At 38.9% G+C, this 19,582-nt stretch overlaps 1 protein-coding gene across 1 annotated transcript; it reads right to left on the minus strand.

The window, feature by feature from the left end:
• Positions 1-5,823: 5,823 nt before the first annotated feature.
• ostm1 (osteoclastogenesis associated transmembrane protein 1) lies at positions 5,824-16,312 on the minus strand. Its single transcript, XM_079350450.1, has 6 exons — positions 15,818-16,312; positions 15,416-15,530; positions 8,630-8,727; positions 8,431-8,541; positions 8,068-8,233; positions 5,824-6,935 (listed from the first exon to the last, which is right to left on the minus strand). Exons 1-6 carry the CDS (start codon positions 16,169-16,171, stop codon positions 6,883-6,885), a joined length of 897 nt encoding a protein of 298 aa, XP_079206576.1. The 5' UTR covers positions 16,172-16,312; the 3' UTR covers positions 5,824-6,882.
• Between the last annotated feature and the right edge of the window lie 3,270 nt (positions 16,313-19,582).

The following is a 19,582-nucleotide window of genomic DNA, read 5'->3' on the forward strand; positions in this document are numbered from 1 at the left end:
ACATTAAACATATTTCATACAGCAGGACGAATTTTAATTGTACTGTTGGTGCACTGGTAGTAGTAGGCTACTATTTGTCTGGGATCATTTATTTATCATTCACAGTCTTCTGCTGCCATCTAGTGGACGACTCTTGTCTCCAAACAAATTAATGGTTATAAATTCAAAAGAACGGTGAGTTTGTATTACTTTCAATTACATTTTTAGAGTTTAAACTTCTCTTTAAATTTGCTTTTACGTTTACTTATGAAGTTTGGATGAAATGTATTTTGCTAAACTTAATGTAGGCTTCAGCACTTTGGCCCCCCTTGGCTGTTATAAATGTGCTGTATAAAGTTGATTTGACTTGACTTTCTCCAAAACAATAACATTTTTAAGTGCAGGATTTGCTTTCACTTCTCGATAAGTGTTTTTAAAGTGAATAAGGGGAGTGTCTACAAATAACCTATCTATATATCTTATCACAAACATAAACATAGACAAAAGCAGCACTCAAAGTCATAACATTACCAATCTATCCAAAGCTGTGTAATAATGGAATATTTGCAAGCAAATTAAAACAGTATAACTGCTATATTCAGTAAATATGTCTCGAGTTAGGAATGATCACCAATGAGCAAAATGACATGTTGATATAGCTATAATGTTATGTTCAGAGGCTGACTTAAGGTGGCACTACTGTGTTGTGATCAAACTCCTCAAGTATCACAAACTAATCCCCCTTGAAATGTTTTGTTTTTGATAAGAGGCAGTTGTGAAATACAGATTTGTAAGACAGTTTTCTCCTAGGTGCTTTGAAGACAATAAACTACTAACATCCTCCAAACCTGGACATTTTTATTCAAGCACATCCCTTCTTTATTAATGATAAATGTCTTCTCAAGCTGATGGCAAGATGGGCACCCTCAGTTGTCCACAAAGACAAAACAACACATGGGTCAGATGTTTCTGCCCTTAGGAGTGCCCCCCTAAGACCTTTTCCCGCTCTGCTTCTTGGCAGCCCTCGCCCTCATCCTCTCCCCCCTGTGGGCACCTCACCGCTCTTTTGGCCTCAAGTGCCCTAGCTTGCTGCTGATCCACAATGGATGTAAGTCAGCCAGCAAAGGTTTCTGACATCTGATCCGGCATCTGTGATGTCACCAACAGCTGACTTGTCATAAGACCTTTTGTGAAAGAGGGGGTAAGTAAAGCAATGAATAAGGTAGAGGCCTTATTTTTCAACAGACCCTTAGCTGGAACGCTGAGTGCTTTTGCATCGAGCTTGCTGAGATTACAAACTGAATGACTGCCATTAGAGAGTGATTCTATAATCTATCATAATACAATAAGCCAGGGATTGACAGACTTTGACCCCCTCTCACAGGTGTATAATAAGCCCCATTCACTCTGCATATGCTCTTTCAGAGAGAGAGAGAGAGAGCGTGTGTGTGTGTGTGTGTGTGTGTGTGTGCGTGCGCGCGCGCATAGGGGCATATGTTTACTCCCTGTACAACAAAGCATCATATTCATCACTCAGGGGTTGAGAGGTGCATAATCTGAGCCTAACTAATTGACAGATTAGAGTGTTGGTGGTGGTGGGGAGTTGCATAACAACTTAAATCTTGACTAACAGTTTCTTAATAACTTAAGAGACATTCATAGGATGGACTGTTAAGAGGAGGATGCTTTAGATGACAGCAAAAATTCAAGGGACTTTAGTCTGGGGGAGGTCATGACCTTGTTAAAGAACAAAGCAGTAATTTGACAAGAATTACATTTAATAAACATAAAAATGAAGGCTGGAAACAGAAACAACATAAAGAGCATCCACTTAATCTTCCATCAAATATAAAAAACCTCCGGCCTTGTCTCAAGGTAACTCATGAAAGAGCATGTTTTTGTCATCTAGGAGCAACTACTGCAAACGGGATCACATGTTACCTCTAAACCTTTAAATATTGCTAAGAGAGAGTGAGGGACAAACACACATGCAAAGAGACAAAGACGCTTTTATTGGAGAAAAAAATAAAAAATCTCTCATATGTTGGCACAATGATTGTTGCAGAAACTAAATTGATCTCAGGGTCTGTAAAGTGCAGGCCTCTACCTTGTCTCTGATTGGCTTCATTTATGATGACAGGAAGCAACTGTGTGGACATTTAGACACTGAAACTTCAACATCCCTGAGTTCAACATTAGTCGGCATGGTCCAACATTCTAACTCTGTGACCGACCTCAGATTTAAAAATAAATACATAAATAAAACATTAAAAAAGTCAACTAACCCGTTCACACATTATGACTGCTTAGAGCTCATGGGAAAGGACACAGGATTTGATATAAATGACAGTAGTTTGATGTCCATGAGTTTGCAGAGACTTCTGATGATTTTGGTCAAAGAAATCTGCAGAGGGTCGATATGTCATCGGTCATATGGGGTTTGAACAACATTTTGTTATTCATTTTTTCTTAGAGTAAATGCTAGTTGGTAAAGTCCCTGAGATTTGCTGATGCTTTTTATGTAAATGGTTTATTGCACTTAAGTATTCGGTTTTACAATTAAGCTATGACAAACGCTACTCTGCTAGAGCGTGCAAATGGAAGTTGTGCTGTGGTCCATTTTAACTGAACTCTAATATTTGTATCAGTGTGAGTAAACTAAAGTCATAGTTATATAGCCTCAAAGTATTTCTGTGAATGCAGAAAAAAATCTATTAAACAACATTGACACTAAATAATAGTATGATGTACAACTTTTGAAATTGACACTATTTCAATGTAATATAAATACTAGAACCTTTCTAAAATCATACATAAAACAGCTTTCCAAAAAAAACCTGTTAAAGTAAGTAGTGTTAAAGTATGTTAAAGTAAACCTGTATTTAAAAAAAATAAAATAAATAAATAATAAAAACAGAGGCTGGATAATTCCTGTACTCAGGGCAGGCTAAATGGGGTTGAAGGCTAATGTCATTATGTGTTTTGTCATTTCTGTTTTTGGTGCAAAGTCTGCTCACAATATCTGAGATTTTCATTGTTTTTAACACAAGCCTCAGCACATTTTTTCTCTGTTAATCCATCAACCAAGTGGAGCAGGCAGCATTGCAGCTCAGGAAAGGACTCGCTTTACAAAATCATATTAATTTCTTCCACCTAAACTGACACACTCACAGCAGAATTATGCCCCAAGTCATTTTATACTGTCAAAGCTCTTTGTGAGTGGATTAGGTGTACAATAATTATACATGGCATTAGGCCGTGATTAGGGCTGTTTTTGTTTGGTTTTTGCTGCACTGTACTCAGGTCATTGAGATGGTACAAACAGAAATATTGCAGCCTCCACAAAACATTTCATTTAGCTTTGTGGCTACTACAGTGTCTAACCTGTAATACGATCGCCTACAGAGTGAAAAATAGACACAAAAAAACAGACATTTATTTCTTTAAAGCAGCCTCTGTCTCTAACGAAGAACATTTGGGGACTGAGCACAAGGAAACGTACACACTGTCTTTACGCCAAATAAAGCACCAACAACTTAAGTACAGGACTCACATTGACACAAACTCCAGCTTCTAAACTTTATCACCTTTTAGTGCAAAATGTGTAGATGTCATGTGACAATTCAAGACAAAGCATTGATTTATATGCGGAGAGCTGTTTTAAAAGTTATTGCACATACACTTACAACGGCTACATTTCTGTTCCTGAAATTCTAAAAAACGTACAAGTTAATGATTAAGCAACAAACTCCACTTTCTCTATCTGTATCTGTATTTACAATTTAAATGCATGAAGATCCACACAAAAAAGCTCTGCTGTGACCAGTTTTTCAATCTGATTTAGTGAATGTCCACATGTATATTATCCTACTCTGTTTCAAGTTTCTACTCCACACTTCTGCATGTTGCATTGTAGCTAATGCACTGATAACTAGGTGTGAGACTGAGAAGTGCATTAAGATAAAAAGCTCTCCTCAGCATTTCTGAACCAAGCCATTTACAAAAAGATGTTTTTCTCAATTTAGTCATCATTTGCATTCACTATATGTTCTGCAAAGCTTAAGTAGAGTAACATGCAGAAAGAGTGTCATTTCAAATATTAAAATTCTGCAACATGTTAAAATTAAAGTTAAATTAAAATAATCATATAAAAATAACAAAGTAATGAAACAAACTCTAAATAGAGACAATTAAAAACTTGAAGGCAGTGGTCTGTCAGTCTAGTGGAATTCTGAGTGCAATATGCATTTGTTGCCAGATTTAGGCATTGCAAGTACAGGTATAAAACAAATCTAACTCCCTGCCTTTAAGTCAGAGGATCAGGAGGACCTGCAGCTTTTCCATCGGTTCTCTCATTCACGTGTCGGCCTCAGGTCCACTTCGCCTGGAGGTTTTTCCTCTGACTTTCAGCCCCGCTTAAGGACCTGGTGTGCCTCAGGAAAGCAACGAGGCTTAACGGGAATCAAAGCTGTCATTCCTGAGCGCACGAGCCGCTCAACAACCTTCAGTGTGCGCGAGCGCGGATGACAAAGGGCAGTGTTTTTAGCGGCTCTGCTGCTGGCCGCAACCGGATCATATGACTCGGCATTTCCGTAATGCTCTTTGAGCCGCTGATGGCCAGCAGTGGCTGCGCTCCACAAGACCAAAAAGCCAAAGGAGTTTAACGGATGTGTTGCTGCGATTATTCGGCCAAGTATCTTTATCCCACATTTAGATTAGCTGCTAATGACGGAGGGAAAAACCTAGTTGCGAGATCAACACAAAACCACGTAACCTGGGAACAAGGGCCCCTCCTGTGTGAAGAATAGACTTAAAACATGGACTCATTTAGCACAACTGCAGTCACTATGCTGCTGTTGAAGACAACACCTGTCTATTTAGAGAGATTCCTTGTTGCACCAATACAAAATACTCAAAGTAAAAGTTTTGCGTTCACAGTAGAAAGGGCTTTATAAGTACAATATGATAACCCCATACTAAAGCGTCAAAAGCAGAGCAGCTTTTCGTGCAGCTTGTCCCTTAGCCTACGTGTTTTGGTTTTAACAACTGTCTAAATGAAAGTCTAATATGACTAAAGAGCTATTTTTTTAAATTATTTTTAAGACAGTGGCTACATATATTTGCATTCTGAATTTTATTTTACTTAAAAAAAGGCACAACATATTTCACTGCATAATGTGCAATGGCAAAACATGCTTTCTTTTCTAATCTCTCACTGTTTTCATCCTTACAATAACCTCATATTAAACAGTATTTTTTAATAACAAGACCCACCCAAATTATATCTGGCAATTGTAAATGTAAACGCAAAGTTGTTAGACAAGGTGGCAAGATATATGGAAGCCCACTTTAAAGATATGCTAATATAACAGACAAGTACATGTTGAATTCGGTGCTGATCATTCCAGATTCTTTAAAACACTGTGAAAATACAACTTTTAACTTCAGTGTGGAGAAAAAAGAAAAGATAGAAGACATTCCTTGTCTTACAGAGGACTTGGCTGGTTGATAGGCTGTGATCACAGCATCTGAAACACTCACTTTATTTGCCGTCATTGTCTTGTTCAGGCCCCCGACATGATGCTTTTATAATTTTTCTCCAATTTTTACTTTACTTATTTTGGAGAAAAAAATGTTGTTGTGCATGGTTGATGAGGACTGTTTATCTAAATGCTCTTTAGGCAAAGCAACCTCACTTAAATACATTGGACTGCAATGTGAAATAATTGATATTGAGGTATATATATACAGTATATAGCCGATGTAAATACTAGAGGCAATAGAAGTAGAGTCAATATGAAATAACACCAAATTAGTAAAATAAAAGCACACACAGCTGCAGGGTGATTCTGACAGTCATGTTTATTTATGAATTAAGAATAATCTTGAAATGGCTTTACAGCAAATGCTTTAGTAAATGGTTATTCATCACTTCATTACTCATAAAAGAGGAAACTTCAACATCATGAGAAGTCATAAACCCTTTACAAATTAAGTTAAACAGCAGTGGAAAATGACAACAAAGCATATTAGAAGCTTAATGCAACAGCATAAAAACAGGTAACATCTCAGTGTGGTGATTTAGAGTGCTCTTACAGTATTTGGTTATGTCTTTATATCCCCCCCACCCCAAATGTGCTATCCCCCCCCCTTTCTTACAGCAGATACATGTCACCACTAATGGACATCAAGTGCTTGTTTTTTGCAGCTCTTTTCGGGACATTGGTACATTAGAGACAGAAAAAAAGCATTACTCAATCCATATAGAGAGCGCATGCACACACACAAACGCACACACAGAAATGCACAAACACAATATTCAAGCCACTCACTCATTTCGTGTGTCTGAGACTGCAGGATGCAGATTGCTACTGAGTCGAAAGGCAGGAGAGGTTGGGGTCTGTGTGAGGATTTAGGAGTGTACCATGTAGCTACGTGAGCAAACATCTGGTTCACACTTAAAAAAAAATCTATATACACGTCTGGTCCCTCTGTATGGAGATCCAAATGTCATTAAATAAACTTCATAATAAACTTTCAAGTAAGAAGAGGATTCAAACATTGACGGTGAACAATTAATTACTTTCCTATGTCAATTAGTGCAGAAATTCTCTGAAAATCTGTGATTTCCAGCATAATTCTTTTGAATTAATAGAAGGTGGTTTGAAGGATCTGAAATCAAAAGTTGTAAAGCCAGGAGTCCTTTACTTTCATTTTCTTTTATCTAGATCCTCAAAATCCTCTGAATACTTATCGGCAAAATGCCATTGTTAAGTCCTAAATATTCAATGAAGTCATTAAAACCTCAGGCACAAGATGGTGAAGAGTCACTTCCTCTCCTGGGTTGACGCTTTTAAATGAAGATGGCCGACCTCCATTTTTCAGTCATCACCCGTCTCTTCTTCAGTTCTGTTTGTCCTGAATGTTCATAATTGGGTATGACTTTGCCCGTTTGGCTGCAAAGACAGAATTTACATTACTCTACATGTCACACAAGTTTATTCAACAGTAACTTCTTGCAAATCCAAAGCACTGAGAAAAGTTGTGAATTCTGAGTGATTTCCTTCACAGAATGCTTTCCTGATCCTGACGCACAGAATATCAGAAATCCTGAGTTCTTCGACATCAGGTAGCAGCAGCAACTCAGTTCTGCTTTCGGTCAGGGATTTAATGCTCCTGGAATTGTTTCACTCCAAACAGAATTTCCAAGTAAACTGTCCATGTAATGGTTTTATTGTTTCAAAAAGCAACAATGTACAGTGAACTGAGCTGGGTGATATTAAAAACACGTGTCAGTCAGCTACCTATTAAAGTAAGTAAATGAATGTAGCATATTTAGTAGTAAAAATGTAGCTTTCTGAAACAAGCTCTGCAGATCAACCTGCCAAAATCCTTGGTAAATATTTGTTTTCTTCTTTTTTTTAAAGTTTGGGGGAAAATGTTTTCATTCCGCTCATAAAGTGTTAAAACTGCAAAGTCATATTAACGTTTATTAATCGATCACACATCAAAATTAAAACTTTTTTTTAAATTTTTTTTTTTGGTGCATTTTTACCTTTATTGGATTGGACAGACAGGAAATGTTAAAAGGGGAGAGAGCAGGAGCTGAGCTCTGATTCAAACCTGTGGCCCCTGCAACAAAAACTATAGTCTCTGTACATAACCACCAGACTATCTGGTACCCCTTCAATAAGTGTTTCCTTATAAATCTCTTGCATGTTGAACTAGAATCTGGTACCACAAATCTGTAAGGAGTAGTCCTTGGTGTGAATGCTTCTTACACATGCCTACTTTGTCCTTGACCATCCGAAGCCATCTGCCCCATCCCTACCCAAAACCACATCCACACTTTGCTCGATACTTACAAAGCTCGTCGTCATACTCCAACACACAGATTCAAAAATAATCCAACCCTCTCTAAGATCCACAGGTTTTTCATCCCCCACTAGGCTTAAGAGTTGCCTTAAACACCCTCTCCTACATCCCTAATATCACAGTCAGTCAACCCCCCGTCCCCCTCCACAAAGACTCCAAAACTCTGTCAAAAAATCTCTGTGTGACAATGGCCGAATTAAGCTGGTTACTCACGGTGTATGAGCTTGCGCTTCTTTTGTTCCGAGTGAAGGAAGCTGCTCAAGTAGAAGATGATGGGCAGAAAGAGCATGAAGCTGGACACGGCGATGACAGGCACCGTCTCCTTACGGGGGAACGAACAATTGAAGTTCTTGCTCCACAGTCTGCGTGTCACGTTCATCTGAAACCAGAGAGATGTGCTTGATAACTCCTGGAACCACTAATAAGCTTTGATATTGTGCTGAATTAAAGATAAAGAGTAAGCTGTCAAGACTAACAATTAATGACGTTCCGAGCTCATTTTAATTAGGTAAAGATCTTTCTAATGGTCTTTGCTGCAGCAGGAGCAACATGAACCTCTGCTCTTGTCAAACATACCGCGTCCTCTATGTCGATACACATGGTCTGATTCTTTTCCATGCCGCTGTACAGGTCGTTCAGCTGACTGTATGTGTTCTTACAGCTTTTGCAGAGCTCTGTATGGTTCCCCTGTGAGGAGAAAAAAGAAAAGACATTCATGTTAGCTTCTCGACGTAAACCAACGCTATACAGGCATCCTTATTAATTCAAGGCATACCGGGGAATACTTCTCAAAGCAGGAGAGAGTGTGGTTAAGGAAGTCCATGAAGTACAGAGTGTCATTGGTCAGACTCTCATATCCTTTAGTGATACAATCTGTCAAAAAAAAAAAAAGAAGGGGGGGGGGGGCAAAATAACCATCAGTTCTGGTCCATTTATTAAACAAAAGGAATTCAGACACATGGCAACTGCTTCTGGTGCTTTGACCTCGTAACATCATTTACATTAAATATTTGAACCTTGTTTAAGAAAACGTGGAGAAAGACACACACTGGAGCTGCGACAATAGAAGAAGAAGATTTAGTGTATTGATTGATGGGAGCTCGCAAGAGCTGGGGATCGCACCCTCGACCTTCCGATTGAAAGATGACTATATTACCCAGTGACCGACAGCCACCCCTACCACCAACAGTACATGAGGATTATAGAATTTGATGTATTACTGGCAACATCGGATTACTGTATGGGTCAGTGACAAATAAGGGTTGGCAAGATGAGAAATTCAAAAACTTTTTAAAATTGTGTTTTAAAAGCATTCATCAGGTCTGTCAAAATGTACATTTTGTGTTCATTTTGGTTTCATGCCATTTGAAATGACATTTGTAGCATTTTTTTTACAAAAATCACACGGAATGTGCCTGAAAATGTCAAATGGTGTAACCCAAAAAGAATGATACATTTTAAATATTTAATCCACCTAGAATGCATATAAATGCAGCCATAAAAATAATGAACTGCTTTTAAAATATCACATGAAAATAGATTTTATAAGGATTACATCCAAATTTAAATTTCAGGCTATTTTAAATACATTGAGTGGGACATATACTGTAATGACAGTCAAATGAATTCAAGGTTAAATTAACTTTTTTTTTTTCCAGTGTAGAAAAACATTTGACAAGAACCAGGGAAGCTCTTTAGTTTAAAAGAGACAAAAACGTGCGTGTGTGTGTGTGTGTGTGTGTGTGTGTGTGTGTGTGTGTGTGTGTGTGTGTGAGAGAGAGAGAGAGAGAGAGAGAGAGAGAGTGCATGAGTGTGTGTGTGTGTGTGTGTGTGTGCGTGTGTGTTAGAGTGAGAGAACAAGAACTTATTTTATTTCATTATAGAAAACAATCTGACAAGAATAATATGGTTGAACTCATTACTTCTATTGTGATTAACATATCTAACAATCAAAAACTGTGTGTGTGAGTGAGAGAGAGCGAGAGAGTGTGAATGAAGGTAAAAACAGAAGGGGGATTGAAAGCAGAGAGAGAAGGGTTGGACCTTGTGTTTAGTGCCATGTACGCTGTTTCAGAGAGGAGTGTGCCAATGTGACAGAACTTCTGAATCTTAAAGTTCAGGCAGTGTGTGCTTGGAAGTGTTTCCAGTCCTTTGCTGTGAGTTTTGAATGACGCGAGTTCAAAGGTTCTGGCTCAGAGACAATGTTCAGCACATCAGACTTGTAATAGAAAAGGAGGTCAGGTGGTTGAGGCCAGGTGAAGACATTCTTCCCACCCAGCTGTTGCATGCAGCTCACTTCCAGTTCCTGCAGGAAATGACACACGAGCATGACCAGCATCGCCTCCACACACGCAGACATCAGGGTACATACTGTAAGTGACATCTTTATGTGATAAATACTGTAGACCCACTTACACATATCTTGCACACTTGACACTCACTAAACTCCATTTCACCAAAAAGTATATCAGGGGTATAGCATGCAAGCCTTGACTGGACTCTCCAAAAAAGCTCAGTGAGGGGGAAGTGGAGCGTAAGTGATAGTAATCAAATTTCAAAAAGGCTCACAAGACTAAAAGTTCTTGAGCAACTATTTGCGATTTTGTCAATCTTCTTTGAGTGGTTATCAAAATGAATTATGAAACAGCATCACAAATAGAACGTAGGATCTTTGAAATGGTCCAAAGGAACAATAAATGAGTAAATCCATTGATGAGACGGTTACATTTTCATGTCATTAATAATAAGCTCAATTCAGGGCTTTGTTCATTCTTTATTGTTTTGATGCCTTGTAACTCCACCAGATGTTTCACATTCTACATCTACAGTTATTCTTGGCACTGGATCAAAAATTATCTTACCTTTACTGAATGAATGGAACCCTAAACTTTCTGCCTCAGTGAGTAATCTGCATCAGCAGGTTTTCCAGTAAACGCTGAATCACATCAAATGAGTTTCAGGCGTCTTATGCTAAACGGTAAATCAATACATGTTTTGACAAGCATCAGGAAAGGTTTGGAGCTTCAGTCGAAGCTGAAATTGCAAGTGTTGATACGTTTAAATTGTTGCCAGTAAAGAAGCCACACATGTTGTGTTACACAGGGGGATATTTTATGTTTAGTGTTTCATTAAACTATCTGTTAAGCTGATGAGTTCACATGTTTCTAATTGGTTGATGGAGAAACTACTTTAATGACGGCTTAATGAGGCCAATGCAGATATGATGCAGCGTGCTGCGTACATAGTGGATAAATACAAAATAAAATATGTAATGGGTAAAGATTGGAGACAAGTTTGAGGACAAACTTTCACAGTGTATTATTGCTTCTTTTTTTTTTACATATAGGCAAAGTAAAAAAGAAGGTAAAATATTTGCCAACCACTAAACACCAAAAAAATTAAAAAAATTGGACCACATATCCATCTATTGGATCAGTGGTTCCTGTAGTGTGTTGCGTGTACTGTAATTGGCTGTGCACTATATTGTATGTTTCAACCACCTCCACCTTATTTTGGGGGATCAAGCACTGAATTAGATATGACACTATTTATCCTTAAGTTGCTCAGCTTCACATTATGACCTCAGAGAGGAAGCAAGGAGTTAGCAAGAACTACATGGCAGTAAAATGAATAGGAAACTACTCATGACTCAAAATATTTCCCCCAACATATAAGCCTCGTCCAAAACATGAGAAGTGCTCTGGTTTTTCAGCTCTTTCCTTTTTTATCAAATTTTGTAAGTTTTTTTTTAAGCCTGAGCTTATGACAAACAGTGCTGCACTCACTCTTAAAGAATAAGTAGGTTGATTAAAAAAGGTTAATGAAGTTAATCATAAGCAATAGCTTATTTACAGTATAAACTCAAAAGCACTGCATGCAAAAGCAATTGGCACGAGTAAAAAAAATGTTGCAAATAGCCAAAACCATACATAACAACACTGGTGGTAAGTCAACTCAGGCACACCCCAAATTATGAACATCTCTTTGCTGAATAAAATGAAAATAGATGAGTTACTAAAGGAAAATCTGAGAGAACTGAGCAAAGTTCTTTGGGGTCAGCCCTGGGATGCCTGGAGTCACCACAAGATGCAGGGCTAACTGAGCTTCATTGCTAACCCTGTTTGGACTTCTTCATTTTTAGCCCTCCGAAAAGGCTCATCAGGAAGAGCACAATGTCATAACTCGAGTTTATCCTTAATTTTTTATTTTGACCACAGGTCATAAACCTGAAATAAACAAAAAAATAACATCAAATATTATTCAAAAATATTATTCAAATTATATAATAAAGAAATCAAAGAAGCCTGCAAAGACAAAAAAATGTAGTAAATCTGGCTTAAACAATATAAACTACATTACCCAGAATAGCCCCGGAGGAGCATGTGCACAGCGACTCTACCATCACTGGTTGCTATGGACGCCGTTGTTATGGACGTTGTCATAGAACCCATGCCACCCATGCTTCTTCCAAGTGATTTACACGCACAAACGCAACATAATGACGCGGCACTACACCAAACCAAACCAAACCACCACCTTCACCAGAAACCAGCAGATTGCTCTAAACAATCAGACTCCCGTAAGTGGCTAATAATGATAGCCTAATGCTACACAGCTTCTGCGTTGCCGAGCGATCGCGTCTTGCGAGCTACAGGCTAACAAGCTACTCGATAGTATCTGATAGATAAGATAACATTAGATAACAATAGATAGATTAGATAGAATAGACAGACAGACAGACAGACAGACAGACTTTAACAGGGTTGTTAGGCAGTGTGAATAGTAGCAGTTGCATACCAACGGGCTATGTGCTCCTGATGATGGTTTGAGTGAAAGTGACTACCAGAGGCCATAATTAAAGTGTTTTGTTTTTTTTTTTTTAAATAACCTCTAATCATAAGACGTGGATTTAGGGGTGAAGCCCCAAAGAACAACACTGGTGCGTTCCACTACCACACAGTATCTCCTCCCTATGCACTTGACGAACGGGTAAAGCCAAATTGTCCTGAAGAGATTGTCTTGTCATCATCTCAGTGGCAGTCGATTGTCTCAAGGTCTCAGTTTAAGGTAGAGGCTGAGAAGAATGCCTATCAGAGGGAGAGGGAGGATGAATACAAGGTAGGAGAAGCCATGAGGCATAAAATGATTGAGAAAGACAATGTCCGCAGGCAGAACATGCCACCTTCTGAGACGGAGCTTCAGACCCGGCAACGCAACAGGACGGTGAGGGAGCGGGCAGTCATTCTACCTATGATGGCTAACGATGAGGTCAAGAAGCTCCACTCGACATTTCTTGCTGCTCAGTGTCAAGAGGCACCTGAGGAGACGATATGGACCAAGGAGAGAGCCAGACTACAGATGGTGGAACGAAAAGCCCTGGAGTACGTGCACACTAAAGAGCGCCGAAAACAAATAGAACAGGGTTTCAATATTGATAATTACGAACTAATGTTGCAAAAACATAAAGAGAAGGAAAAAGTCAAAGACCAGGAAAGACGAGAGAGACTGAGAATGGAACAAAAAGATAGAGAGATGGTGAGACAGAAGAAAATCGAGGATCGGAACCAGCAAATAGAGATAGCACGATTTTATCAGGAAGCTAATATGGACCTTATTGTCGAGAAAAAGGAAGCCAAGGAGCGAGATAGCCAGAGAAGAGATGGACGAAGTAATAGTCCAGGAGGCTATTCAGAAGTACTTTAAGACGAACGGACAAAACTTAAAGGACTTAGAACATCAGAGAGAGACACGTAATCAATCGGCCGTTGCAAATCGTGAAAAGATCATGAAAGAGGCTCGTTATCTTATTGACTTAGGTAAGCAGAGACGTGCGAAAGCTTATGAGTTCCAACAAAACAACCAGTACAACGCTATAGGACACGATGAATATTATTACAAAGAGCTGGAAAGGAGAGGTAAAGAGGAGATTAAAAGACTAAAATACCAAACAGCCAGGCATAATGCACGTGGTTCAGAAAGAACATTCCTTAATGTCACAGAACAGAGGATTCAGCTTGGAAACCAAAGTGACAAAATTGGCAACATGCTGCCAAGGCCACATGTACTGAATCAAAGACAACAGTTTGAGGATGGACTATTGGCCTCTGCATGGCACCCAGACTTCCGCCTTCCCCCTATTTGAAAATAGTTCAAGGAAAGAGGCTAGAACTTTATTTCCTTTTCCTGTCCCACCCACCCGACTACTCACCATTTCTCATTTTCTGGGTTTTCTCCGGGTGCCCCGGTTTGTCCCGATATAATCAATTATGACCTAAAAGATCATTAACTACAAAGTAATAAATTAATAAATAAATGTTTGACTCAATTTGAAATAAGAGATATTACTTTTTTGACTGTGTTAAAGTAACTGAAAAAAGTCAAACCAAGCTGTTGTTCATTTATTGTATTTTTTCTCATTCCAATAATTGACAATTATTGGTTTAATCGTTTAATCTAAATTTTCTAATTTATGTTTATGGATTAACCTTTTATTCCATTGGAACAACTTAAAAAAATGCAGCAAGACTTTAAACTGGAATACTTAATTTAATCAATGCACTTTTTCAGATTAAGCAAGGTTTGCGTCAACCTGCGTCATGAGGCGGGAATGCGCTGTAACACTGGAACTGAAGCGATGAGTCTGCAATTTGAGAGACGATCGGACATTATTCAAGTATACTCCTCGTAGCGTTCCTGAATTTTACACTGGTAAGTGAAAACTACAAGACATTACATGACAGTGAGGGAAAATCACAACCCAAATTTACTTTACTTTTCAATTAATCTGTTTTATTTATTGACAGCATTTGAAAAAAGCTCCACAACCCAATTGTGGGTCCCAAACCACCATTATAATAAGTCTGTATTCATGTCAGATGTGTTTTCCATCTAAATTAATTTAGCTTTTGCAACAAACAACTTTAGCCGTACATTAACATTATTAAAACAAAGCTGATTCTGTTTCAAACTTGCATAAATAACAGAATATCTGTTAAAGTTCAACTGGTGAACTCCTATAAATGGATCGAGTGGGAATTTTTGAAATTTCGAGTCATTGAAAATTTAAGCAGATTAAATTTGTTGCAGAAACTAATTCAGAAGAAAAAAAAACACATAACTTTAGGAAATCAGACTCACATTTTCCACTTTTTTTCCCTGACCGTTAAGACACTAACGAACTAATCTATAACTAATCAATGATGGAACAAAATCCGCAGCCCCTCCCCAACACGTTTTGTATCCTACAAAACAAAGAGTTTAACCAATGAAACAGACCTTTGACCTCAACATCTAGTGTTTCCACTGCCCGCTCTAATTTACGCCCCTGCTCGCAAAACACTGAACCAAACTGAATGCTGCTCCTATTTGAACCTGAACTCTGGCCTCTCCGGACAAATGCGTAAGTCTACCAATGTACTGTGAACACAAGTCAGAAGTTCACACAAAGGCACACAATCCCCATTTCTTTACACAGATTTAATTCAAAGAATTTCAAACATAAGTGCACTACAGAAACCATTAGTGCTTAACATTCCTGTTGCAAGAAAGAAAAAAAACTTACGGTCACAGTCTGATTTTTTCCAGAGGTCATCCAAATTGCTGTAAAGCACGTAGACCAGCATCAGGCGATCACTACGCAGGAGACTGTCCCTGCAGCTCTCATTACCAGGACCCATCTGATGACACAGGCACATTTAACAAACATGTTTATTCCTGCACACATGTGTTGCAGAGTGTCTGTGTGTTATTGTCGTTGTTTTTTTTTCTTTATTTTTAACAGAGTGATAAAGAAACTGCGTGTGTTACTAAAACACAGTCATGGGAATTCTTGCTTCCTTAAAAAAGTAGTCACATCCCAAAAACTCGTGATCATGAGACGGCTGCAGTCGGGTGTGTTTATTCATTCGGTCAAACTGGAGACATTTTTAAAGGTGAAGCACAGGTTTGTTTTCATGCACGTTACCTGGTCTGAGGAGATGTTCAGATATGTGTCTCTGAGTCTGCCATAGCTGGAGAAGCAGTTCTGACATACTTTGACAGGTCGAGCAGCGGGTACAAGGCAGTTCACATAATCGACGTACTGGTGTCCAAATATGTGGAGCAGGTCGTTGCAGTAGTCACTTATCTCCAGGTTTTCGGGGAAAGAAGAAAGCATGTTTACCGAAAACAGGGAGCCCACAGCAGGCTTAAACACGGGCTTTTCTTCAAGTTTGTCCGCTGAAATTGAAATGTTGAGGTCTACTCCTTCGCTGTACACGACCGCGTGAGTATCTAACATGAATACAACTAAATACAGACAGATTTTATGAAAAGCCATGATGAAATCGACAATAACGCTTCTCCTTTCAGTGCGAACAACTAATAATTTCCTGGTTATCGCCAGACAGTATCATGTGACTGTAGCCTGAGTTATCGCGAGAACTCCGTACTCCAGTGACAGAGCATCATCAGTCCATGGTTCCTCCGTGTGACTTAATCACGCTTCAAACAATAAAGAGAGTCCCATTTAAAGTATGTGGCGAAACTATTTTCAGGTCAATTTTATATTGTTATACTTAAGGTCATATTTATACTCATACTTTATACTGTAATTCATTGATTTGAAAGCCCACATTATATAGGCTAATGATTAATATGTGTATTGTAACTAATGTCTTGTGTCCTGCCTGTCTGTATACTGCTACTGGATGCCTTGAATTTCCCTCGGGATCAATAAAGTATCTATCTATCTATCTATCTATCTATCTATCTGTCAATCTGTTTATATGCCTGTCTGTCTGTCTGTCTGTCTGTCTATGCCTGTGTAATTGTGTGTGTGTGTGTGTGTGTGTATGTGTGTGTGTGTGTGTGTGTGTGTGTGTGTGTGTGTGTACGGGCATGTTTTTTGAGGATAGCCTATCCTCTTGGTCTCCTCATTATTTACGCGTTTCTAACACCATACAATTGAGATATGTGCACGCGGTATGGGAGCGAATAATTACGGAGTCAAAGTAAACGATATGGGCTCCAATCCTGATTGTGATAATTGTCCAAAACCCCCTCGAATCAAGCAACCGCAGTCAATGGTCGTTAATGTGAAATTAGTGGCTCTTGATAACTCGCAGGCCGCATCAATTCCGCAGTCATCAGAGCCTAATGAAAATAAGGGGGGAGAGAGCGCGCGCAGCATTAGTGGCCTATTCTGATGCCCGCGTGCTACTTCAGTGGTAAATATGGATTCTGGCCTCTAATGTGTCCTCTCTCCGCACACGGCGGCGGTGGCTCATTAACTCTTCTTCTCCTGACCAAGAGTTCACCTAATTGTTCAGATGTTCCCCATTCCAATATGATTCTCTAGTGTTTCTCAGAAAGAAGACGTGATTACCACAACCCGCATGATCCTGCGTTGTTTTTTTTTTTTTATCTGTTTCTGCAGTTATAGGCTACATGTCCACATGGTTGTACAACTTCACTTTAAAATGATTCACATAACAAACACGTATGGTATATATTATTATTATTGTCATTATTATAGTATTAAGTAAGTCTAAGTGGCTCTGTAAGTTTGGGATGTCTTTTCTTTGGCTTCTAATCAGTAAAAGTAAAATCGGAATATCATTATTAAAGGAGACCGTTGTTGTCGCGGGAGAATATGCCTTCACTAGCGTTTGATAGCCTGGATAGAGAAGCCAAGAGGACAGAATCACTAATTACGCCCTTAAATAAGATGACAGTGGTGATGATGATGATGATGATGAGAGCCCTTCAGTAGTGAGTGCAAAACTCCTTTTGATTTAGCCTATACAACATATTTAAGCAAAGAAACTGATCAGTGGAAGCTTATAGGCTATTCATTATGGTATGTGGAAACGTAGACTAAAGCTTGAATAGATTTGCAGATGTTACAGAAGTTAAAAAAAAATGCATCGGCCTAAGTTCAATATTCTAAAGGTAAGTTACTCCATTACTGTCATTTTTAATTGTTTGTAAGTGGGTTTAGTCCAAACGGGGCTCCGACTCTCTCGGGACAAACAAGAAATCTAAAGTGATTAGATATAAAGAAAAAATAACATTCTTCAAACTTTTCTTCTGTTGGCATTTTTCTATGATGTTATATGCCCTATTTTCGGTGTGATAAAAAAACACAGACATAGGCTTATTAATAGTCTTCTCTGTGTATAATCTCTGAGATACACACTATGAACATGTCAAATGCAACTAAGAGCAGTATTTCCCTCAGGTAGTTGGGTTTTACATAATAATGTATTATTTTATTAACTGCAATATCACCTAAAGATTATTTCATCTGAGTCCTGTCGCTCTCCCTTTGCAAAGTCTGTGACTGACCCTCACAAAAGGGTTAACTCAGACCGGTTCAGCCTTAAACTTGGCTCTTGGCGTGGGGAGAGAAAATAGCTGTAAAGTTATGCAGAAGTTATTCTTCATCCTTCGGGCCGTCCCTAATCCGCCAAAAACCTCATTCTTTCATCGGAGAACTGTGCCTCCTTTCTTGTTCACCCCTCTCTATACAACATAAAGTCAGACTGCATTTAATGGTTATGTCGGGATGGGAGAGGGGCTTTCTTCTTCGTCTTTTCTGAAGAATATTGCCCTTTTCGTCGTGTGAGTCTCCCAGCCCGTGGGGGACCCCCATATTCTTCCCTTCGCGTCTGACTCGAATCACAAACTAACCCTGATTTTCACCACTGTGCTGGGAATCGCGGGCACTGATAATAGAGATTTCGCTTTCATTTTATACGCTTGACTTGGTTATTGTTGCTTTTCTCCTCTCCCGTGATTCTCTCCTTCTCCGGGGATTAGCCCTGACTTCGCCCGCTACTGGCCGCCGAAGTGCCCCTGAGCCCCAGGATGACAATTGACGCAGATCAAGGCAGGCCTATTCTGCGCCTTTGAAAGGGGCCGATCCGAGCTGGGCTAAAAATGAGCGAGTTTAAGGATTCGGATGCTTCTTACAAATTAAGTGCAAGACTTTCTAAAATTCATGCTTTCGTGAGATTGAGATTCTTGACAACATTTTAAACTGAAAAAGGATTAGGTTATTTATTCTCTTAAAATGATAAAGGATTAGGACGTTTATTGTCTGTGCATGAGAGACTGCATGATGGAGGTGGTGATGAGGATGAAAAAGAGGGTGGTTAGAGACTGCAGAAGAAGGTGAAGGTTCTGATGATAATCATGTCAAGGGTGATAAGTGGGAAATGATGGTAAGTTTGATTTGTAAGATGATGCTGAAGAGGATGATGAAGGTCTGGTTTTTATGATTCAAATGACAATGATGAAGATGACCATAAGTATAGGTGCTGATGAAGATGACATGTATGGTGATGGCTGTGGTAGTTGAAGATGAGGTTAAGGGGCTGTATGGAAATAATGAGAGATAAGACATGATGATGACAAAAAGTGGAGGCTGAAGGTGAGAATGACATAATCCGCTTTAAGGACTTGTCACTTGGCAGAAAGATGTTAGTTTAAAAAAAGGATAGTGTATAAGAAGGCAGATTTACAGTTACATCTAGGACAATAAACTGGACATAGTCAAAAGAAATAAACAGCTAGGTGAGGGTGAAGAAATATGAGGAGAGGGACAATAAGTGGAAAAAGTAAATGAGTATTTTATTGAACTGTGAGTAACAAGTGGTTAACACCCAGTTGAGATTTGACAGAAGGATTTTAAGAGAACCGGACTTACATGCAGTATAAAAGTACAAGTATATGCATAATATTAAAG

The sequence above is a fragment of the Symphodus melops genome, assembly GCF_947650265.1.
Source record: "Symphodus melops genome assembly, chromosome: 1".
Classification (NCBI taxonomy): domain Eukaryota; kingdom Metazoa; phylum Chordata; class Actinopteri; order Labriformes; family Labridae; genus Symphodus; species Symphodus melops.